Below are 25,201 nucleotides of genomic sequence, written 5' to 3' on the forward strand. Positions count from 1 at the left end.
AAATGCACACAAATTTATATATTAGGGGCAATTTACTGGTGAATTTTCAGGTGGATTGCCCCCTTTTAAGTGCAAACCGAGGTAGAAATGGGGAGAACTGAACTTAAGAACTTGGAAGAATGAGAAACGGAAATAGATGGTTTCCCCATCCTTGCTTCCAGAACAGCGTTGTTCTTTCTTTCTTTCTTTCTTTCTTTCTTTCTTTCTTTCTTTCTTTCTTTCTTTCTTTCCTACTCCCTGTAATAATTTAGCAGCAACCTGGCTTCTAGCAGCAGAGATGCCTGGAGGAGAAGAGGAGGGGGGAGTTGTTGATGGAAAGAGGCAGACCCAGGATTTGTCATGGGGCAGTTTGTCCTCTTGGTGACTGCAGCACCAGCTGTGCATGGGAAGGTAAAGTATAGGGAGAAAGGGAGGGGGCAGTGAAGGGCCTCAGGCTCCTTCACAGCTGACCCATAGCTATTGTTAGCTTTGGAATGCTCCTGCCAAGGCCCTCTGGGTCTATTTCTTGTCTCCTGGCAAGTGGCATTGTGTGAGCTTGTCAGGAGAAGTCTACCAGAAAAGACCAGGAGAGCTATGTGGGGCTGCCCTTTGGAGGGAGAAGTATTCAGAGTCAGTGCAAGCAGGAGATGAAAGTTAGAGCCACTCTTTTTCTTGTTTCCAAGCACAATTCAAAGTGTTGGTGTTGGCCTTTAAAGGCCTAAATGGCCTTGGCCCAGTATACCTGAAGGAGCGTCTCCACCCCCATCGTTCTGCCCAGACGCTGAGGTCCAGCGCCGAGGGCCTTCTGACATTTCCCTCACTGCAAGAAGTAAGGTTACAGGGAACCAGGCAGAGGGCCTTCTCGGTAGTGGCGCCTGCCCTGTAGAACGCCCTCCCATCAGATATCAAAGAGATAAACAACTACCTGACATTTAGAAGACATCTGAAGGCAGCCCTGTTCAGGGAAGTTTTTAATGTGTGACATTTTAATGTATTTTTAATCTTTGTTGGAAGCTATCCAGAGTGGCTGGGGAGAACCAGCCAGATGGGCGGGGTACAAATAATAAATTATTATTATAATTATAATTATTATTATTATTATTAGATGCTACGGGTGCTTCCAGGTGACCTGCTCATTGAGCATTCATCTTGATAGGTTTTCAGGGAGATTAGATAATGTTGACTGTTTAATGAATATTCATTCTGATTTGTTTATGGGGGAGGTTAGATGATATGCATCAAAACAAGTGCTGTACCCCCACTTTCTAGTGCATTTCTTTGTCACTTTCCCTTACAGCAAGAAGCCTGACTTTGTGGGAGAAGTGGGTTGGTTGCACAAGACCTCTCAATCCAACACAGTTGCTGGTGAATCCCACCTGAAAATGGTGGGAGATTTTGCAATGAAACTTCACAATGCATGTCTGTGCTTGTTAGCAAATGAAGGGCTTAAGGACTACAGAGCTGTAAATGGCTAGAAAAGGCTCGGCTAGGTCGTGCCCCCTCTCCTTTGGGGAGGGAGGAAGTAACGCTTGTTTGCTATGTGATTTTTGAAAGACACCTGAAGGCCGCCCTGCTTAGGGAAGTTTTTAGTGTGTGATGTTGTGTTGTAGGGTTGCCATATTTCAAAAAGTGAAAATCCAAACAGAAAAGTTTTGGAGATCTTTTTGCAAAATTGCAAAGAAATTGGACGTTTTTGAGCTATTTCTGAGGGAAATTGATACTGCTGACCTAGGCTGCCATATGTCTGGATTTTCCTGGACATATAGCCGATTTCTGCCCGGACACTGCTTGTGGCTGTAGTATTATTATTTTTTTGCATATTTTTTAAATTCGATTTTTAAAGGTATATACATACAACAAAAATCAGTTCTGACTCCGCATGTCAAAATTGCTCTGAATCTCCTGACTCCCCCCCCCCCATCCCTTCAATGGGTCCTAATGGCATTTTTTCTAACTGCATATCAATATTTATCCAGATTTTTAATCCTTCTAAATTATCCATACTTTACAAGTGTGGTTAAAATCCTGCTAATGTTTTAACTTGTTTACAGTGGTCTTGTAAATAAAATATAAACTTTCCCCATTCCTTATTAAAGTTCTTGTCTTCTTGATTTCTGAGCTTCCCAGTTAATTTTGCCATTTCGGCATAGTCTATCAACTTGGTTTGCCATTCTTCTCTGGTCAGGATAGTTTCTTCCTTCCATCTCTGGGCTAGTAGCATCCGTGCAGCTCTTGTTGCATATATAAACAATATTTTCTGATCCTTTGGTATCTCGGTACCTATAATTCCTAGTAAAACTTCTGGTTTTTAAACAAAAGTTATTTTAAACATTTTTTTCATTTCATTATATATCATCTCCCATAAATCTTTCGTTACTTTAAACGTCCGCCACATATGATAAAAGGTACCTTCTTTTTCTTTACATTTCCAGCAAATATTTGAACTTGTTCTGTATATTTTTGCTAACTTGACGGGTGTCAAATACCACCTATACGTCATTTTCATATACTTTCAGTGAACAACATGCCGTGAATTTCAATTCTGTTTTCCATAGCTTATCCCACTTTGCCATTTGTATATTATGCCCCAAGTCTTTTGCCCATTGTATCATTACAGATTTAACCTGTTCATCTTTTGTATGCCACTCCATGAGCAAATTATACATTTTCGACAATAATTTTCTAAAACATCTTTTTGAAATTTTGATGATTCATAACTAAAACCTTCCTTTTTATCTGTCATAAAAATATCATTTAATTGATGATACTGTAACCAATCTGTTACCAATTCTCTTATCTCCTCAAAGTCTTTTAATTTTACCTTCAGTTAACAGCTCTCTGTATGTCGGCCAATTAGCCCTCATATTCCATTTTTTTCAAAGATAATGCTTCTAACGGGGAGAACCACCATGGTATTTTTTTGTTCTAATAGATTTTTACTGAGGCTGCAGTATTCTGGGCGTATGGCAACCCTATTGTATTTTTACTATTTTTGTTGGGAACTGCCTACTGTGGCTGGGGCAACCCAGCCAGATGGGTGGCATATAGATTTTAATAAATCATCTCTCCTGCTCTTGCTGTGCTTATGTGAAAGACAGAGATGCAATCTTAAGTGCAGTTCCATCAGGTGTTTTCAAAACAGTTGATGGTCGTGTGGGGAGGTGCATCAAGAACCACATTTCATTCTTCCTCCGTTGTTTCCCCGGCCCTTCCATTAACTGCGAACAGGATGAATGCTTGGTAAATAGCTGATTTCATCTAAGTCCCCTGAAACTTTGTGCAAACAAATCAGGATGAATGTTCAATAAACAGGTTGTCTAGAAGCAAATAACAATACTGATGCGCGTTGCAGGGTTTTTACGAGGGTTACTGCTTAATAATGCACACGGAGTGTTCAGAACACTTGATAGCAATAGTTCAAATGTTGTGGTTATTATTTGTTTAATACAAGCACTCATAAAATCTGCACCTTCCTAGGAGGCAATCTCCCTTCTCTCACACACAGGGGAGGGCTGCCTTTAATAAGATTATGCCAGCTATGGAACACATATGTGCATCATCCAAAAAGAAAAAGGAAATACCTTGGTAGTATCTCGCTTCAGAAATATTGTCCCCTTCCCCCCATAAGCACATTCAGTTCATAGACTAATCTGCTAAAACTCTTATAATTAAAATCAACTGTAATAGAAAACACTTGCTATTCTTTTGTTTAGGTTTCAGTTCTTTGTAAAGAAATATTGGAAAAAATATAATTGAATCGTGTTACAGCTTGTGTGTTTGTGGCAAAGATACGGGATAACACAACATGGGGAGGCGTATGACAGACAACTCAATTCAAGAACCTGCTTCTCCCCTTCCTCCCCCCCAACATGAGATCACTCTTACAAGTGGCTTAGGTGCCGCTGAAGATGCAATGGGTACATGTGTGTGTCGTACATACAATTTGCTTCCTGGCTTGGCCAGGAAGTTAATGGTTTATATACATGGGAGTGATTTTTGATGGCCAAATGAATTGTGTGTTTTGATTCCCTCCTCTCCAAGGGGAGGAACTGATTTTTTAAAGAGAGAAATAAACAGATGCTGGGAGTGTTGGAAGTGGGGTACAACTCAGCTTGCTGAGATAAGAGGCTTTGCATGGGGTGAAAACAGACAAAGCAGGAGACTTTCAGCTTCCTAAACTGTCACTGTCCTTTTGAACTGGGTGATCCTCTTTTCTTTGATGCGGAATGGAATTCTGAGGTTGCAACTCCCACTTCTCCCTTCGGACCTCAAGGCGAGGTCATCTGGGATCGCGATCTCTCTCCTGAGGACAAAACAGCAAGCATGGCTGCCTTTGTTTCTCCAACTACTTGAGTTAGCTGGACTAGGAATCTTTTCTATCCAAGTATGTACTTCCTATGATAAGCAGAAGGTTTTTTTTTTTAACTCAGAAAGCCTCAGCATGAATGCCTTTCCATTAGAAGTGTGCTCCAAATAGGGATTCATTCACAGAAATTCACTTCTGCTGTTGCCTGCAAACTCAGGTCTGTCTGGAAACACCAACCTCTGATCAGGACTGCCCTTCTCTGACATGATTTGAGGAGGACTCCTGGTTGCTAGCGAGAGGAAAAGGAGTTCATTCCCCCCCAGCTACAAATGTTTGAGTTGCTCGTTATTTCTCTTACATGTGGAATTTAAACCTCATGCATTTATCCTACAGGTAAGTGTACCTGGAAGCAGGGTGGCATCTTGAATAAAATATTGGGGAAGGGGGCAGGTAAGCCCTGCCCCACATAATCAATCACAAGATGCACACCATTTGAATGGCAATGCCTATCAATTTTGCTCCTATGCTTGGGAGCGTTATTCCTGGTTCATGGCCAGACCCCTTTCCTGACATTGAAATCAGCCTTCCACAACCTGGTGCCCTCCAGGTGTTTTTAGACTACAAATCCCATCAGCTCCAGTCACCACCACTTGCCGGGTGTATAGGCAAGACCAATTTAATTGGAGCAGCCTTGAGTTCAGTGCATGGTTCAGAGCTAAAAAGTGGCCCTTTGAAGTTTGGCCATGGCGGCCATCTGTAGCTGGGCAAATGTTATGCCTACAAGAAGGCAGCCAACCTCTCTCTCTCTCCACCCTCCTCCCTTCTTGCTCATTTTACAGTAGCTTCTCCTAGTTTTCAAAGCTCTCAGCTGTTTCTGCTTGTCTCAGGCAGGGGAGGCTGGTTGCCTGGATACCAGTCCTTCTGATGAGCAGTTGAGTCCCTCCAGGGATTCTTGCCGCTGCCTCCCCATCCCTGCAGTGCAGTATCACTGCTTGAGTGATGAAGATAGAAGCCAAGCACGTCTGAGTGCCCATGGGGCTTTACAATTTAATAAGAGAAAGGAAGAGCGAGAGCGAGGAAGAAGGTGCAGACTGACAACGCTTTCTGTTTCCTACAAAATAACTGCCAAGAGTAGAGATTACAAAGCAAACCAAAAAAATAAGGGGGAACCTATACATTGCTTTTTTTTGGCCGGGGGTGGGGGCAGGCAGTTGTAGGCTGTGGAGGGAACGAAGAAGGCAAAGCCCTCTTGGCAGACAGTATCATGTGTTTGGCTTTTTAAAAAAAAATATAATTTTTTTTAAAAATAAATAAATAAAAATAAACCATGTGCCTGAGCAATAGTACTGGTGGATCCACGCCAGTGAAATATTTTAGTGTATGTATCCGTGGGCATTCATCTTCCAAGAGCTGTCCCATGAAGGACAAATGTTATACGGTGTACTGACTCTGTCTGTTTGGGATTTGGCTTAAATTGTGCAGGGTAGCAAAAGTAGGCGTGGCTCTCTCCTACCTTATTGCTCTTCCTTTCTGATTCTTATGTAAAGAGGTTATGCACATATATTGTTTAGGAAGGGGTGTAAAGGAGGGGAGAATTAGCTGTTATAGAAGGATTCTTCACAAATGCACACACCTCATTTCTGCAAGTGTGTGTGTGTGGGGGGGGAGGGAACCCAGAAGAGATTAGAACATCTAAAACAGGGAAACATTCAACATGATTTTGGCTGAATGAAGGCTAACAAAAATGTGAGCAATGGGAAAGAAATGCATGAATAATGCAGAGCAGTATTTGGATCAAGTAGATTGTCACACTGTCGCGTCTTCTGCTTGCAGCTTCTCAATGTGAAATCAAGGAGAGACGGAAGGAGGGTGAAGAAGTCTGTTCTGTCACCTTCGGAGGATGAGACTTGATTAACAATCCAGCCCATAGCACAGAACATTAGTTTCGTCCTGAGGCAGAGAAATAATTTGTGTCAGAGCCGTGAGTTATGACTGGTTCACACAATCAAGCTCATTGCTTGGTGGCTGTTAGCATCAAGTGCTGGTTTGCATATGTGAGCGCACCATCACATACATATTGCCTTGAACCCATTTCACTCGAGGCCATTCACACATTCAGCTGTGCGTCCTCACGTGTTGTGTAAATGTGTGGTGAGAAATCAAGTGATGTAAGTGCATAGGTGAAGCACCCCAGACGCATCCACTGAAACAGGTTAGGGGAATGAGGACAATTGTCCCCAAATGTACTCCATTCACACTACAGCACTTTATGGCTTACTGCAAAAGAGAAAAACCATATTGGGCCAAACTAGTAGAGATGCTGGGGAACGTTGATTGGGTCTTTGGCTTCTCAAACTTTTTTGTAGATCACTTAAAAATTGGTGGCAGTCTTAGTGGATGACTTAATAAACTTAAAAACAACAACCCCCAACTCATATTTTAATAACAATGGACTTGCCTCTCTAGTGTAACGGATATGCCTGCCTTTTTGTTAGGCTTAGCAGGGCTGAGCACAGATAAACATGACTGAACCTCAACCTTTCTGCAGATCACCTAAATGGAACTTGCAGGCCACACATGGTCTATGGGCCACAGCTGGAGAACATGAGGCTTAAATGACTTAAAAAGCCGTTGTAGAGGAAACTTGAATATGGAGCACACAGCTGGAAGGATAGGGGGTTTAGCTTTCTTCCCCATGCCGTGCTCTTTTGGCAGAGATCACACCTCTCCAAAGCTGTTTCATTGGGGAAGATGTATGCATACTCATGTATTTTCCTTAATGGGGCACACAGCAATTTTGGAGAGACAATAAATGCACACACACACCATCAGCCAGTCTGGCTTAGGGGAGAGAATGCTTGATTTGGAACAAGCAGACCTGACTTCAAATTTCTGCTCAGCCATGAAGGTCATTGTATGACTTTGAGCTACTCATCCTTTCTCAGCTTATCTCACAAAGCTGATGTGAGGATGAAGTGTTTTGTGACACAGGACTTTTGCCATGTGCACCACTTATACCTTGGCTTTGCTGATGTCTCTATGCCATAAGAATATCCTCTGAAGAAGTATATTTTGAGCTAGCAGGGTGGGTGCAAATGAAGCAATAAATCAGGGATGGAGACCCCTCCTGACTCGAGAGAGTGCAGCTTCATTGTACCTGGCATCCTCTGCTCAAATAATTATTATTTTGTTGAGTTTTTAAGGTTATTATTCCTTTCCTTATTTTGATCAGTTGGTGTACTGAATAGCTGAATTGCTCCCATTGCTTTTTCTTGGGTAGCTTCTGCCTACCTTCCTCTTGTTTTTACTTATCCTTGTTTCACATATTCTTTGGAGCATTGATGGGTATTGGGTCTGTCAGATTTCTCCCAAAGCAGTAGTTTACTAGCTATAGAACTTAAGCACTCCTGTTCAGGCATAACTATGAGATTTTCCCAGAGAACATTAGGAGATGTTGCATGGTGTGAGTGTGTGAGTGTGAATCTTTCATTTACTGCTATATTAGAACAGTGAGAGATATAATCCATCACTTTATAAGATGATGGGGCTGACTGAGCCAATAGCATAGATGTCAAGATATAAAGGATTTTTTGACAGAAGGAGGAGAGCTCATCTGGTTGCTTAACAAACATTGGCTTAGGCTGCGGACATGCAACATTTTATTCTGGAATCAATGAAAACAGAGTACTTGTTTTTTCCAACAGTCCACACACAAAATCTAGATCTATAGCATATTTTCTGCCCTTGGAAAGTTCTGATTGAGAAACTAGTTTCATTCCAAACTTAAAAATGTCCTTACAATTTGATTCCACACTATCCAGCAGTGTGTCCATACCTGTCAAATGATGTTATGGTTGGGCATATACCAAGATCGCAATCACCACTTCCTTTTTTATTCACTTAAGGCATGTGCAGGGAGAAAAAGGTGCAGCTATCTTAATCAAGCAGAGGGTTTTCAAGTAGCCGCAGCCACTCTCGTGGATGGCAGGATCTAGAATCAATCTAGATTGAAAGTAGCATGTTGAAGATGAACACAAACGATTCTGGATTGAGGAAAAACTATACTTTTGCACATACAAAAGGGTTAGCGTGTATGCAACCTTACAGTATTTTCAAAGAAGGAAACGGGAATAAACCAGGAAATGGGCCAAAGAGAGGTGGATTGACAGTGGATATAAAGTTTTGAAGAGGATAAAGTATGAGAAGAAGAAAAGCAGCTGTTGGTTGGTTGGTTGGTTTCCCTCCCCAAAGAATACTCTGTCTAGTCCTCCAGGTTCTCTGCTGAAATAAATGGTGATCAGGTCTAGGAGCAAACCTATAAAAACCAGAGCTCACTGCTGGAACCCCCACCACCCACCCCTCCATAAACCAGCCTGCCTGCATCCAAATAATTCTCTCCATTTGGTTCATCTATCGGGCCCAATCTGATAGGAAAGGTCAGACTGTAAAAAGTACAGTTTATTGTAGAGATGTATTGCACAAATGCACTTTTAAATACAGGCAGAAAAAAAGGGGGGGAGCCAGTGACACTGCAGCAGACGCGGCGGAGACAGAAATATACTTGTCGGTTGCTGCATGGATGGGGAAGGCACAATGGCTGCATTCCATCGTGTAAATCTTCTGTCTATGAGAAGCATGCTATAACCTAGCTAATAAAGGTGTCAAACACTGGCAGAAAACAACTGTCTCGTTCCTTTCCATTTGCTCTTACCCTCCACAATCCAAAAACAGGGATGGAGAAAAGAAATGGGGATTTTAAAAACATTACAAGTCTATTTTTTATTATTATATATAAAAAACCCCCCACATAAATTGGATGCTATAGATTCAGTGAAAATGGGAACTATAGACGCAGTGATGATCAGTGGGATAAAACTCCAGGTAAACTGCCTTCCTGGGCAACGTGCTACAGCTGTTATCTCTTTAATTGCTGTGCCCTGAACCACAGCGTTCATCCCTCTCACATAGCAGGAGGACGGGATCAGGATAAGGCCTGTGTTGCTTGCTGCAAGATGGATGCCTGAAATGGCTGCAGTCCTCCGCTTACCTTGGTGCCTACCTTTGCAGCTGTAGACCTGTAGGCTTGTTGTCTCCTCTTCATAGACTCAAACTCAGCAGGGATCAAAAGCTTCTTTCGGAGGATTCATATTGTCGGGGCTGCCAATTTCGCTTTGCTGGTGCTGTTCCTCTGCTTTAAGCAAATTAAGCGGATTCGTTTTCTGGTGGAGAGATAACACGACGGGGAAAGCTTTGCCTGCTAAATTATTGCATGTCTTGTTACTGTTAAAAGCACAGGAGCCGGAGCAGTAGAAAGCTGGCAACCCAGGGGTGGGTAACCTCAGGGCTCGCAGGGTCAAATGTGGCTGTCAAGGCCTCCCTATCTGACCCTTGGAACTAGCTGCAGGACACACACCCTCTCCCCAGACCATAGCTTGTACTACCCTGCTTCATATTGCAGGTGTTTTTGCCTGTCTGGAATGTGTCAAACTCTTGATAACACCTCTTCCCAATGGGATGGAGAAGAGAGGGATTTACATTTGTTGCTCCACCCACTTTGCCTCTAGCCCTGCCCACTGGTGGAAAATGGCCTCGGAGAGCCATCCCTGAAGAGTGGGGACCCCTTTTGGATTACTTCAGAAAGTGGTATAGTCAAGTGAAGTCGTGGTTAGGATTTGAAATACGGGCAGCAGAGGGGAGATGACAGTAGAGGAAATATGTATTAGATAAAAAATATGCCATATAATGCAGCAGAAAAAGGGTGGGACTAGAACAGGCACAGGCAAACTCAGTCCTCCACATGTTTTGGGACTACAATTCCCATCATCCCTAGCTAACAGGACCAGTGGTCAGGGATGAAGGGGGTTGTAGTCCCAAAACAGCTGGAGGGCCGAGTTTGTCTCTGCCTGGACTAGAAACATCATGGAGGTAAGGGTGGGAAGTCGAAACGTTAAGGGAAATTTGTGTTGAAGTTTAATTTGTTAAAATTTTCAAAATCCAATAAAAAATTCAATTTAAATAGACAGCTGCCCTTGGCCTGAAAAACGTTCTCTAACCAATGCTATGAGAAAAATTGGGAGGAGAGCTCATGAGAGGATATTGATCAATGGGAATCTATACAGGGAAGTGGAGGACGCATGAGTTAAGAGGCACATTACTGACGGAAGTAATAATTTGCTGGCATCTGACATGCAAGGAAGAGAGAATGGAGGCACACTGCAGACAGCGAATCGATGTGCGCTACCTGGGAATTAATGCACAAAGAATTTGCAAAGTAGTTGAGGAAGAAGGAAAGCTTTTCATGCAGTTTTTCCCCAGTGCACCATGAAGGTCCTTCTCTGGAAGGGCTCATTCAGAGCCACGCCAATCCAGAATAAGCTGAGTTTAGTATGTTCTCTATGCCAATCACTTGATTTCTCTGTTGCCCCACATTTCCCTGCCAGCTGCTGCCAGCAGAGATGCTTTACATACTCCTCTTGGCATGGTTTAGTTTAGCCCCCCCCCCCATTGCTAGTGAAGGTCTCTGCCAGAATGGGCTGGTAGGAGGCCCATATAAGATGAGATGGGCAGCTGGTCCTCAGCACTGCTCTTTCCAGTTGAACACCATTTGCTAACCCACCAGATTTATACAAAATGGATAAGGCACTGGCTTCCTAAGCCAGGGATTGTGGGTTTGTGTCCCATCTGGGGTGACTTTGTTTGATGCCACCCTGGTGGTGTAGCAGTAGAACTGTGAGCACGTTTGCAAAGCTAAGCAGGGTCTGGTATGGTTTCAAAGTGGATGGGAGACCGTATGTTGAGATTCCTGCATTGCAGGGGTTGGAGTTGAATGACCCTCAGGGTCCCTTCCAATGCTACAGTTCTATGATAATTCTAGGTGAAGCACCCACAGGCCACAACATAAAGCCCTTGCAGTGGAGCATGGCATGGGGGCAGGGAGCGCTTTGCCCATTTTCTCCGATGGACAAATCCTGTCCCAGTTACAGGTGGGATGAAGAGCAGGAGATGGGGGGAAAGAGCCACACCCCAAGCAGCCGCTGGTGGATGAATTTGCAGGCACTGGGGGGGCAGCAGTCATATGTGGTGGAGGCTGGGGAGATATACCGGATTCAGCCCATCTCAGACTGGGAGTGTCTAGTCCAGTTCAGTGGCAAATCATTATCTTAAATCAGGGGTGGGAAACCTCCAGTCTGGGCCAAATCTGGGCCACCACAGATCCTATTTGGTCTGCGTGGCAGTTCCCCCCAAAAACTATACCCATTTGTGCTGTCAGGTGTGGTGCAGGTAGAGATGTCGCTGGATTGGCTGCACAGCCAGTGTCCCATGGGGAACTTGATCGCTAAATTGATCCCTGCAGAAGGCAGGGCTGAGGTCACCACCCATCAGCTGGTAGGAGGTGAGTTCAGCGGTGCTGCATTGGCTGTGCCATCAAGTTCCCCTTGGGAAGTGATGTTTGAGCAGTTCTTTGGGTGACGCTTTTTGAAGGTACGTGTACTAAGATCTTCAAATCATAGAAGTGTAGAGTTGGAAGGGACCCAAACGGTCATCTAGTCCAGCCCCCTGCAATGCAGGAATCTCAGCTAAAGCATCCAAAACAGATGACCATCCAGCCTCTGCTTAAAAACCTCCAAGGAAGGAGAGTCCACAGCCTTGAATGCACACATGGCACAAATCCATGCGTACTATGAAAACCTGCTCTCATGCTTAAGATGAGATATCCGGACCTATAGAGATCCGTCCACCACAGGAAAACTGCAAAGCAGGGCTGAGGGGTGCAGAAAGCAGACTGTGCTCCACTTCAGCTGTCATTAAAATATCCAAAGAGCTTAATCACCTCTACCTATTCATAGGAGAGGGAGCCATGAACTTAAGGAAGCCAGTACCTTGCAGACTAACATGTGCCTGTCATTTCAAAAAGGTCGGCTCCTTCCCACAATGTGCTTTGAAAAGTGCTTTGCAGTTGGCAGGCTTGGTAAAATGCCAACATCCAGTTCCTCTGCCTGTGCTCATCTCTTTATAGGAAGCCATTGTCTGGCTTTAGCTGGGGAGATAAAAGAAAGGGAGAAATGGGGGAAAGGATCTGGTTGTTTTCAACAGTCAAGACAGGTTTTGCTCCACATGAAGCATATGGAATACTAATCTAATTTTTACTTCATTGCATCCTTTAAAAACACACACACACACACCATACCCTCCTAAATCTCCAACACTACAGAGTTGCCATGGCAACTACACATATGAGCCAGCTGCAGTTGCTGTGGAAACGGAAAGAAAGGTGAGAGCCAAAGAAATAATCCCATAGGAAAATCTGTTATGACAAAAATAAAAATAAAATCTTGTTCACAATTCCTGGGGCATTGGGAAAAGGGGGAGAAAACAGAAGGAGGGGGTGGGGAAGAGCCAACACACAGCACTGCTTATACAGCATAATGAAATTTCCTTCATAAATTACTATGAATGCTTGGAAAGTAATTTCCCGCTGCTTACCCCTCCGAAAAGCCAATCCTATCTCCTCAGAGGTGTGTCAGTCAGATGCAGATCAGGATTTTTGTGTGTGTGTGTGTGTGGCCAAGCTGTCCACAGTGGCCTCTGGGTACCAGCCACAACCTGGACCTCTTGGCAGGGCTTTTGCTGGGACCGTCAGTCTCCCCCTTGCTCACTTGTGGGCTTATCCAGTCACTGGCTTTGCAATGGGCCAGGAGCCAAATGAGATGAAACAGGGTGTCCCTGCCCTGTTCACATACAAAGCACATGGCCGTGGGAGCCACAAACAGGGAAATACTAGTGAAGGGAGTAAAACCCGTCACCTTTCTCCATCTTCTTCCTTAAATTATATATTTATTATTCTTAGATGTATAAAAGTACAAAGGTAGAGAACGACGGTGTTAGCAAAGAGAGAAACCATTTCATGAAGAACAGCAATCACAAGCTGTCAAAATTGGTGGGGACGCAGGAGAAGGCCTTCTTGAGGGCTGCTCTCAGACTTTGGAACCCCATCCCTAGAGAAGTTGGAGTGACTCCTTCCTTGTTGTCCTTCTGCCAGCAGGTGAAGGAAGACCTTCTTGTTCCAACAGGATTTGGGGAACTGACTGTTTTTAATGAGGGGGCAGGTGCCATGCTGTTCTTCTCTGTATGTTTTTAACAGAGTATTGAAGTTCTCCCAGAAGATATGCATTTCTCTCCTGGCTGTTTGAAGATATGGAAATCCTAGCCGACAGGTTGGTCTCCACACATCAAGCAACTAGGCAGAATACACCCAAGAACACTCTCGCCTATTTCACCACACATTAATATTTTCTCAAAAATATCTACCTGTGATCAAATATCCCAAAAGGCTGAAGAAATTTCCTATAGAATCATAGAGTTAGAAAGGACCCTGAGGATCATTTAAGTCCAGCCCCCTTCAATGGAGGAATATGAAGCTGTCCCTGAACCTGCAACCTGGGCATTATCAGCATCATGCTCCAACCAACTGAGCTCATTTCCTTTGCATCTTTGCAAAGCCAAACACCACCAATTGTTCCTATTTTTAAGATGGAATTTAATTACAAGCCAGCAAGTTCAGGTTGCAGAAGGAGAGCCGATTTGAAACAAACCCCTCTTCCCAAGAAGATCAGATTTATTTTTTCCATATGGAAAGTGAAGGGGAAATGCACTGCAAAATGTGGGCCGACACTTGCTTTGATGCACCGTAGTCGAAAATCTCCCCACGAACGAATCAGGATGAACGCACATTAAGTAGCCACCGTAGTCTAATCTCTCTTCAAACAAATCAGTTGAATGCTCAATAAACAGGCCCTTTTGGAGCAGCCATAGATGTCAGGGGATTTTTGCTTGTTTGTTTACCAGTGTTTTCCCTAAGCTGCATTTAACATTGAGATTGTCCATTGACATCTTCACTGATCATCCTGTATTCTGACTGGAAATGGACTTTTTAAAAAGTTTGCACAACAGCAGGCATTTTTGAGCCATTCCCACCCCCACAAATCCTTGCAGACTTGCTCCTTTCAGGCTTGTTCCCCTTATTCTCACTCCATAATGAGAAGCCAACACATTTGGTCTTTGTGGTACCTATACAGTCTATGCAATTCCGTACTGAAGTCAGCGGGAACGAATAAATAAAAGGAAGACACAGAGCAGAGTGCTCCCATTTAAGGGAATAAAAAAAACTACTCACATTTACTAAAGGGGTGGGGAGAGAAAGGGGGAAAGGAAAGAGGACTCTTTCTTCAAGATATAATTCTCTCTTTACTACTTAGGAGCAAACCCCAAAACCAGCCTTCAGGGTATAAATATTTATGCCTTCTGCATATAAGCAGATGTAACATTTCCAATTAACTGTCGATCTTTCCAGACTCTCTCTCTCTCTCTCTTTTTTGGTCTGCTGCAGTTTCAGTTCAGAATATAAAGATGAAATGTGGATGGGGCTTCCTTGATTTGCTGAGCTCAGATGTCTAATACATTTCCACGTTCCTGAAGATAAAAGTTGCATGGCTTGTATGTTTCCTTCTCAAGCTTTCTCTTACATTCCTTCTTACTTTTTAATGTGCATGTATCTCCCCATCTCATGCAAATGGAAAAGTACCATTCCAAAGGTCTCTTGGTGCAATATAAATGTGGGCTAAGAAAGTGGTAAGTGCTAGGGGCAGCTAATGTGGGAATGTCAAGGAAGGTAGGAGAGAATGTATTGTTTTGATATTATCCTTCCTCACTCATGCGAGTGAGTAAACAGCAGAGCACATTCCCTTTGCAACTTATTGGGAGCAAGCTGATGATTCGCTAGAATCCTTTTATGAAGCAATCCAGTCTGGATTGTTCCTGGTAAGTTTCCCCTTTATTTCCCTCTTAAAATAATAACGCCACATGGTCTTCTTTAAAAGTAGGAATTAAGTTTTACTCACACTCAGTTCACAGTAGTAATCTGAAGGCAGGCTTTATCTTGTAGCTACAGTGAGAAGGAGTCTGAGCTAAATCTCAGACTCTGCTTGTGGGCTCCACCCTATGTGAAGGTTGAGCCATGTACTGGCTAAGAGCCAGGAGAGTCCAAAAGTAAGAGTAAGAGAGTCAAGAGACCAAGAGAGAGATACTTGCCTGGCCAGCCCTTTTATCTGGTCAGCTAGGGTCGGGCCCATCTACCTGATCACACACAGGGGGAGGAATCTCCAGCACAGGTATGACAGGAAGTCCTCCCTGTCTGGAGCCACATTCCCCTGTGTGTCCATTTGAGGCAAGAGAAAAATGTTGTACTTGACTGCTGTAATATTAATACATCCCATAGCTAACAGTCAGAGGCATAGGAGCCAGCTCCAAGGGGCTGAAGTCCATTTGCCCTCCCAATAAAATATTTGAGGGGGCTTGGACCCCCAAACTTGATGGTCATTGCCATTCAAATGATGTGTGTGTGCTGCGTCATGTGATTGATTATGCAGGGCTTACCTGCTCCTGCTAATATTTCATTCACATTCGCACCTCTGGTGGGAAGCAGTAATGCTTCTGAATACCAGTTGCTAGAAACCTCAAAAGGGGAGAGGGCTCTTGTACTCAGATCCTGCTTCCCTCAGGCTTCTAGTTGGCCACTGTGAGAACAGGATGCTTGACTAGATGGGTCACTGGCCTGATCCAGCAAGCTCAATATGTTCCATCCCATTGATCTCTCCCCCTTTAAATGTTTTTTTCTTAAATCCTTCAAAAGTAAAGTTGACCTCCTCTTCCCTTCAGTTGAAAAGGTAAAGATCCAGGACAATACAGGGATGGGTCTTTTTATTTTTGCTTCCAAGGAGGCTATTGCTGTAAGTTGTATCAACACAGGCCTAAAGGAGAGGTTTTTAGGCTGGGTTATTTGTGGGGCATAGGAATTCATTTTTTTTCTTCTCCTCCAAAATATAGTCTGGCCCACCACATGGTCTGAGGGACGGTGGACCGGCCCATGGCTGAAAAAGGTTGCTGACCCCTGATTTAGAGCATCCTGATTTAGGAATTATTATTCTCTAAGGCCTAAACGATAGCTCCACGATTCTTTGGAGGAAGCAATGTGCTTTAAATGTGTGGTGTGCATGCAGCCATTCTCCAATTAGGGAGCATGGTTTTGGATCAAGCATCAAGGTCTGCAAAATAATAAAATTGTACTGCAGAAGATTCATTGAACTTCTGACTGCAGGTGGGGGAAAATGATGTACCGGAAAACTAAATGAGGCAGAGCCTGGGAAGAAGGGATACAGAAAGCACAAATACTGAAGGCAAGGGGAAAAGGGAAAGGGTGAGAAATGCTTTCTACTGTCACAGTCTGAAAGCGGTTTTCAACAGACTCCGTTTCCTCCCCTCATCCACAGAAGGTTGTGTTCTTCTAGTGCTTTCTCCATTTAACGAGATGGGAAACCCAAGACACGTAATGTGAGGCGAAAGAGGAGAACCATTTCTCCCTGGGACTGTCTTCCATGTTGAGGGAAATGTAGGATGTCCTGGCAGGGGTCTCTCTTGGCTTCAGTTCAGGGAGAACGTCTAAACTGGGGACAGCATAGTTATCTGTAATTCAAAGCCCCCATGAGGCGAGTATGCCTCTCCTTGCTTTTCACCTTCTGAAGCCTCTCAAAGTCAGCTCTTACACATGCTGTTTCTATGGAAACGGCAGAACGGCTTTAAACCCATCCATGCTGCAGTGTTATTAGACGTGACTCTTCTGCACTGATCCTGGCCTTCTTTTGCTTGCCTTTCCCGGCCCCAGTACAACCTGGCAACTGTGCTCTGCTTTCTTTTTTTCATTGATTACGTCTCCCCTAGAGACCTTCATTCCCTGTTTGTCCATCCTTAAAGTCCGAAGCGGGAACAGGGCCCAGTTCTTGCAGACCTACATTTTTTAACATTATGGATCAACAATCTGAGAAGCACAGCATGGGACCAAGCAGAGGCAGTCAGGGGCTGTCGAGACATTTCACATCGAGGTTCAAAGGTGTGCTCTTGGTTATATTAAAGATTAAATCACAAAAACACAAGAGGTAGCCTGACAGCTGCAAAGCACAGGAGGACTGTGCCATTCCCCTTGGTAATTGCTGTTAGTTCAAACAGAGCGCTGCAGAATTGGGTAAGATGGCACAGCCCACATCAACAAGTGTGGTGCTACACCTTTTTGTAGTCTTTCCTAGAGGTCCCTTCCCTGCTCTACTTTCTGCTTAGTGCTGTAGGAGCTGAGGGGAAGGTTCTATCTGGTACTGCCCTTGCGCTCCTTGACTTCCCTGTCAATACTCCTTTCTCCATCATTGACCGTAAGAACATGAGACAAGCCTGCTGCATCAGCCTGATGGCCCATTTGTTCCAGCATCCTGTTCTCACAGAAGCCAAACAGATTCCTGTGGGAAACAGAAACCGGCAAGCAGGACACAAGCACAAGAGCACTTTCCCCTGGGATGCTTCCAGCAATGGACACTTCTGAATATCCATGCCTCTGACAATGGAAGCACAGCATAGTCAACATGGATAGCCGTCAATGACCTGGCAATCCCTTTTCTGATTGTTTCACTTGCTTGGAGAAGTGGTGGAGAATGAATGTTGGAAGAATGCTTACCCTTCCACTTCCTACTGCTTTTTTGTTAAAGGGGAACTTGCATGGATAGCTCAGTTGTTTAGAGTGTGGTGCTGATAGTGCCAAGGTTGCCGGTTCGATTCCCGCATGGGACAGCTGCATATTCCTGCATTGCAGGGGGTTCAGCTAGATGATCGCTAGGGTCCCTTCCAACTCTATAATTCTGTGATTCTATGCCTCTCCCATGGGAAAATGCGAAAGCTTCACAAGCATCCAGGGCCTACAGGTCTTCCTGCACAGGAGAGAAGAGAGCTGCCTTATCAATCATTGCAAGATGCAGCCCTTAGCACAGACTCTGTAATCCTTCTGCTTTGAGTGGAAGCCCCTTAACTGCTAAGGAGAGACATTTACAAGCAATAGTGATTCTCTCCATGTGTAAATGCTATGTGGCTACTTTTCTGATTTATTTAGCTTTTCTTCAGCTGTATCCATGAATAAGGCCCAAAAGAAATCAAAGACCCAGGAAATGGTGCAGTCCCCTCGGAACATTTCCCTATGGAGCTAGTCACAATTGCTGCAGAAAGCCTAGATGTGTGGTTGAACTGCCAGGAAAAAAGCTCTATATTCTCCATAGCACTTAGCAGCACAAGGGGGGGGGGGCGGGAAGAAGCCTCATCAACTCTGTACAACTGTGGCCTCATCTACACATTTGTTTGTCCCATGACAACATGTCATGGGTCCAAGAGGCTGGATTTTTTGCCCCGCCACAAAACCCGCTGTTCACTGCTGAATCGGAACAAACAACAAGCCACAGAACATTACTATTCATTATATACCGCCACCCATATATATTGGGCTTTACAAAGAATGGAGTCTGTTTCCCAAGGGCCTTACAATCTAGATTGTCCTTTGCTTTGATTCAACAGGGCTGCCCTTGCATTCTTGTAGGGAGCTCTAAGAAAAGGCAATCAAGGGATGCAGAGCCCCATTGGCAGAACAATTTAGATCAGTGGCTCCCAAACTCCCTCTCCCACCACACACCACTTGAATATTGGCAAGGGTCTCAGCAGCCACTTAAATGAATTCTCTGCCTTTGTAGCAATTGCACTGTGCTGTGCCAGATGCTGTATGATTTTGTATTTTTGCAGACAGGCCACCGGCTACCTTAATGGACCTTGCTGACCACCAGTGGTCCACAAACCAGTTTGGGAACCCCCAATTTAGATGGCTGTAATAACAGAAGGATGCAAACCTCCCTCTTGAGATACAATGTTTCTTGGAGGTTACTGTAGTAGCTGAGGCTGCAGAAGTGAGTGCGATGTGGGTTGTATAATATCTAGCCAGGTGCCAGGTGGGGAGTGCATCTGTTGTATTGAAATCAGTGCTGTCTGTGTTTCTAATAGTGACATCAGCAGCTGGTTATTTCACCCCTGAGGCTGCTTCTGCTGCGTCGCAAAGAAGATGCATACCACGTGCTTGTTGTTGTCCCAAAGGATGGCCTTTTGTTGCGGCATTGCACCATTAAGCCTGGATGATTTCTGTCCCTTGCTGCTTTTTGAAGTAGGCTTAGGGTGTTTGCAGCTCTGTGCTGGTGGTAAGTAGGCAAAGATGTTTCAAGATGGCTGAAAGAAACATCGAGCAAGGAACAGAGCAGCAACCGCACGGTGCCTGTTGCCTTATAAATATGGAGTGAATTATACGGACGGCAGAATCAGAAAGTGATGGCCTTTCTGAACACTCTTTATTAAGCTTTGTTATTTATTAAGTTTTATTAAGGGTGGGGGCAGAAATCAATATAGCATTTTATACAAACCTTCTCCCAACCCCGATGTGCTTTCAGCTTCACTCTCTCAGGCTGCATACACACTGCACATTTACAGCACGTTACCTCTGCCCCAAAATATTGGAAACTGTAGTTCACTCCTCAGAGAGCCACAGTTTCCAGCACCCTTAACAAACTACCGTGCCTAGGATTTTTTAAGTGTGCTTTTAGATTTATGAAGCATACCCTCAAACATTTCTCTGATGAAAATAGGAACATCCCATACCATACTTATAATTTACTATTTATACCCCGCACATCTTACTGGATTGCCCCAGACACTCTGGGCGGCTTCCAACATATATAAAAACATAATAAAACAGTAAACATTTTTTTTAAAAAAAATCCCTATGCAGGATTGCCTTCAGACGGCTTGTTTTTCCCATCAAAAACTCCCATCAGTCTCTGTCAGTATGAAGGGCACCAGATTTGGGAGGTTTATTTTGGAGGGGGAGGGGAGAGCATTGGAGGCTTAAATTAAGGTTGCCATATTTCTTAAAGTAAAAACCAGGATACCCCGAAAGTTGTTGAGCTATTTTTTACAAAATGCCAACCTGCCCACCTCCCCATGCAATTTTTCAATTGAGTTGCCTAAGATCCAGCGCTGCCTTTTGGAAATTCCCCCCGGATATCAATTCTGCCTTTGAAATCCCAGTAATAATAAATAATAATAAATTTTTATTTATACCCCGCCCTTCCTAGTTCCAAAAACCGGGCTCAGGGCGGCTAACAACAAATTTAAAACACTTAATTGTAATACAACATAGAAGCAGCATAGAATACAGTATAAAAGCATGAATAACAATAAAATTCAAAGTTCAAAAATCAATTTGGGGGAAACCCATCCAATAAACATTAGATAGTCACTAGGGCTAGCTGGCTGAATTAGTCCTACTTGGGCCAGTGTGGAGGCCAAGGGAGAATTAGCTGTGGGGTCTCGGAGCGGGTAATCTTCTTAAAAGGGGAGGGGGAGGGAAGAGAAGGGAAATAAAAGATCAGGCTGAATTCAAATTAAAGGCCAGGAGGAATAGCTCTGTCTTACAGGCCTGGCGGAAGGAGGTTAAATGCTGAAGGGCCCAAGTCTCATGGGACAGAGCATTCCACCAGGCCGGAGCCATCACTGAAAAGGCCCTGGCCCTGGTGGAGGATAGTCTGACTTCCTTAGGGCCAGTAATGTTCAGGAAAATCTGGATGTATGGCAGCCCTACTTAAATTGCGTTTTGTAGTATCTGTTTATTTATAGCCCTTTAGGCTGAAGGAGCAGGGAGAAAAATCTCTGCTTGCTCCAGAGATCCAAAGGAGCTGCATCTATCAGCCAGGAACCTCTTTGCAACGTTCCCATTTGGAAACCATTTTTTAACATCCAGTGCTGGTCATCCAGTATTCCTATCTTCCCCTATTACTTTGAATTCTTCACCTGAGCATAGAAATCTGCAGCTGTCCCATAGCACAACAGCTGCCCAATGCACAGTGCTCCTTTCCCCTCCCCTGATGAACTGCTCAGATAGGAAAGGAAAAGCCACATGCTGAAGGGTTCTTTGGAAAGCATTGCCCAGAATACTCCCTGCTGTTTCTGCTCTCCCTCTGCAGCGGTGCTTATGGTACGGATGCTGGCTCAGTCCACAAGCTTTGACAAGATGTATTCAGATCCATTCCAGTCCTGGAGATCTCCAATTCTACATATGCACACAGTGGTTGATGTTGCTTTGTGACTTCTCTGACAGCTCCTTCCTTTTAAATGCATGGGTTTGCAAGCTGGAGTGTTATTAATTGCGAAACAGCCTGCAAGCGCTATTATCGTTTATTCTGTAAAAGTTGTTAGCTCGCTTACTTTGGAAGTGTCCAGCTGTGTCCCAAGTAATCTTCCTTCATTCTGGGAAAGTCAATTGAGTACAGTATAAAAATTCACCTGTATCAAAGCTCGCTTGTTCACTAGACAGTGACTGCTGTCTGATATTTGTCCTGAGTTTTTACTGCTCGGTAAAAACTGTGTCTCTCCTGAATTAATAGCATCCATTAATCATACAGTAATGCCTCTTTGCTGCATCACAGCCTACAGTTCAAATTATTCTCCTCCAGCTGTGGTACTGTCCTGCAGGATGAGGGCACTCCTAGGTCAAGTGGTTGCCCAAAATCCTATGTACACTGTACAAACAGTGAAAAATTATTTGTTGGAAAAAGATGACTACTCACACTGTTCCTAACTTAGCAGAGATTCTGTCTCACACCTTCCAATGTTGTGATATTGGCTACGACAAATCAGATGTACAAAATAAACTGATGCCTTATACTGGACCAATTTAAATTGTTTAACTAAAAGTATAAACTTTTACCTGTTTTATAGCTCTCAAGCCAGTTTTCAAGTTCCAGACTTCACTCTGGTTGTGGGAGTGACCTAATTCTTCCTCCAGGAAAGCTTTGCTTCCAGACAGAGCCATTTGCGGTATTAAGACATGCTAACTCAGCACACCTAAATCTGTTTACACACTATATTTTTAAAGCACATTCCAAGCGCGCGCGAGCGCGAGCGCGAGCGCGCACACACACACACACAGAGAATTCTGGGCACTGTGGTTTACCCCATACAGAGTTACACCTCTCAGCAACCTTTAACAAACTACAACACCCAGAATTCTTTGAGGCTAAAATGTGCTTTGAATGTGCTTTAAAGGTACAGTGTCTATGCAGCCTGAGAGGCACAACCCGCAGACGCCTGTCATCCCTGTACTGCTTCCTGCTAGCGTAAATTTCATAGGACAGGCATGGCGTGCTCCAAATAGAGGAACATCCTGCAAACATTTGTGCAGTACAGTGGTACCTCGGGTTACAAACGCTTCATGTTACAAACACTTCGGGTTACAAACTCCGCTAACCCAGAAGTAGTACCTCAGGTTGAGAACTTTGCCTCAGGATGAGAACAGAAATCGCGCAGTGGCGGCAGCGGGAGGCTGCATTAACGAAAGCGCATCTCAGGTTAAGAACAGTTTTAGGTTAAGAACGGACCTCCGGAATGAATTAAGTTCATAACCCAAGGTACCACTGTATTATGCCTCTTTTGAATTTTATTCTATTGCAATGCTGTGCCGTACACTTCTGGTTCAGCACCTCCTGACCCAGTGATTGTGACCTTGGTCTCAAAATGTGCTTGCGATCTCTGCAGATGGCTGCCCCGTATTCAGCACTAACTGGAACACAGAACCATGCTCCTGTTGACGCTGCCATTTGAGGGTGGAGAGAGATGGTTCTCGCCCTAGAAGGCCTGATGGCATTTTCATTCATATCACAGCAGGGGAGCTGGTTCACACATGCACGGCCCCATCTTGAATTTTCTCCACGTCTATACAACGACTGGCCAGTGAGAAAAGGAACTTACTCCCCTGAAAAGATACAGAATTTCTATCTGCGGTGCCAAATCTGGCTCATTCACACACCCGAGTAATAACTGCATGTTGCAGTCACCCAGTGATAAGACGGACTTGTGTGCATCAATCAGCCCTTGGCCTCATGCCGGTACATGTACGAATGCTGCACAGAAGTGCGATGAGGGAACCATTTTACAAATGAATGGACATTAATAGCTAGTGCAGATTTTACAACCACCGTACAGGTGCAGAAAATGAAGAGGGGAGAAAAGATGTATCTGTCCTAAACATAGTTCCCTCCCAGTCTCATTGATTTTGGTGACCAGTAACTAGGCACAGCCTCGAAGGAAACTCCATAAAATCCTCCCTTCCCAATTTACTATGTACTGTATGTTCTTGTTTGCTTCAATACGGCTAGAATTTGAGCTGCTGGCTCAAATGCAAAATGAGCCCAGTTTGTGATATATATCAGGGAGGAGAGGAAAGGCAGTAGCTTGTTGGCATGAAGGCAGAACCTTAACAATATCGGGCAGCTGCCATTTACAAAATGCTCCCCTGCAGTGCCTGGCTCCATCCCTGGAGCGCCTTGCCTTCCTCTGCTTGTGACCTAATCTCTCAACCAGCCCCTCTTCTCCTCCCTCCCTCCCTCCTCTCTCTTTCATTTCAGCATCCAGTCACTCATCACTGGTGGCCTGGCAGGAGCCTGTTAAGGCAAAATCAGACCCTCAGCATCGATCCATCAGAAGCCATTCACCCTATGCTTTATGATGGAACACACACAAAATAATAAATTGTGTGTGTATGTGTGTTCTACATTGCTTCAGCTTCATGGTGGCATCTCTCTGCACCTCAGGGTGAAATTCATTGAGAAGGGCTGTTTGCGATGGTCATATCTGGTAGAGCGCTTTCCCCCCATCTTGTAAGCTTGCTTTGTTTTTTCTTCCCCAGGGGGGTGGGGATGTTTTGTCAGTATAGTGGTACCTCGGTTTAAGTACTTAATTTGTTCCAGAGGTCCGTACTTAACCCGAAACTGTTCTTAACCTGAGGCACCACTTTAGCTAATGGGGCCTCCTGCTGCTGCCGCGCCGCCGGAGCACGATTTCTGTTCTCATCCTGAAGCAAAGTTCTTAACCCGAGGTAATATCGCTGCATTAGCAGAGTCTGTAACCTGAAGCGTATGTAACCTGAAGCGTATGCAACCCGAGGTACCACTGTATTGAGCAGTGACAGCCCTGCATAAAGAGAAGCCTGACAACAACAGCAACAGTGATACAGTACCAGGAAAGTCAAGGGTAGCCACTCGGCCAAGGGCTGGGGGCTGATGGGGGAGAAGCAGAAAAAGAGAGAGAGAGATTTTCAAGTAAACAAATCCACCAGAACACCAAACCTCGCTGATAAGACTGGAGCAGGGTATCTCTGGGCAGAAACTTAGGGACACGTTTCTTTCTCAGCTTTGCCAGGGCACGCTGGGAGGGGAGGCAATTACTTGCTCTCCAACACGGTATCGATCGATCTGCTGCCGCCGCTGCGGCATATCGGATCTCAGGCCACGTCCCTGCTGCTTGTGGCTCCCCTCCGCCCTCTATACATCCCCCTCCTCCTGCTCCCTCCGTAGCAGCACGTGGCTTGCAGCCAGATGAGGCGATGCAGGCATATCGATCAATCTGCTCACTCGCTCCGTTGCCATGGCAACCCCTCGCTGCTGCTGCCCCCGCCGCTACCGCAGTGCTGTTTACCTGGCCCAATTTATTCTCCTCAGCAGCCTCTATTCCACTCTTTCAGTTACTGTTAACCTGGCATGATATTGACAAAGTGCTCAGCAGATGAGGGGCGAGGGGGGGGGGGCGTGTGAGTTGTTTTTAGCTGTTCATTCTGTGGCGTCTGGGATCCTAAGAGCTTGGATCCGGGATCCCATGCCAGCAGAGTCAGTCTTTAAAAAAAGACTCTGTGAAATTGGTGCAGTGTCTGTATATAATCTTTCTGTGTCTCACCGGGACAGAATGTTACTATTTGGAGGGAAGAGCCATAGTTCAATGGCACAGCCTCTACTTTGCATGCAGAGGTTCAGTCTCCTGCATTTCCAGAACTCCCTGTAAAACCTCTTCCTGTGTAGATTATGTAGTTTATTGTACTGCAATCTGCATTGGATCCCTGTTCCTTCTGCAGCACGATTCAAAGTGACGGTTATTAAGGCCTTAGTTTGGGTCCAAGGCATTTCT

At 44.6% G+C, this 25,201-nt stretch overlaps 1 protein-coding gene across 7 annotated transcripts in view; it reads left to right on the top strand.

Moving 5' to 3' along the window:
- The window catches only part of LOC307214263 (uncharacterized protein), a gene marked incomplete at its 5' end in the record, with an annotated part of 110,036 nt that overhangs the window by 54,781 nt on the left and 30,054 nt on the right, over positions 1-25,201 (top strand). For 5 of the 7 annotated variants that reach the window (XR_013837869.1, XR_013837870.1, XR_013837872.1 and 2 more), the window contains one exon: positions 23,650-23,862. The exons of 1 other annotated variant lie outside the window; for it this stretch is intronic. Coding sequence is in view for 2 of the 6 variants with exons in the window: in XM_079973049.1 (XP_079829175.1) it covers positions 23,650-23,750 (101 nt within the window). Of the gene's footprint in view, positions 1-6,118; positions 6,724-23,649; positions 23,863-25,201 lie in introns of those variants that run through there. One more of the 7 variants, XM_079973050.1, reaches the window with a different exon arrangement.

Source organism: Podarcis cretensis, assembly GCF_951804945.1.
Source record: "Podarcis cretensis genome assembly, chromosome: 1".
NCBI classification, from domain to species: domain Eukaryota; kingdom Metazoa; phylum Chordata; class Lepidosauria; order Squamata; family Lacertidae; genus Podarcis; species Podarcis cretensis.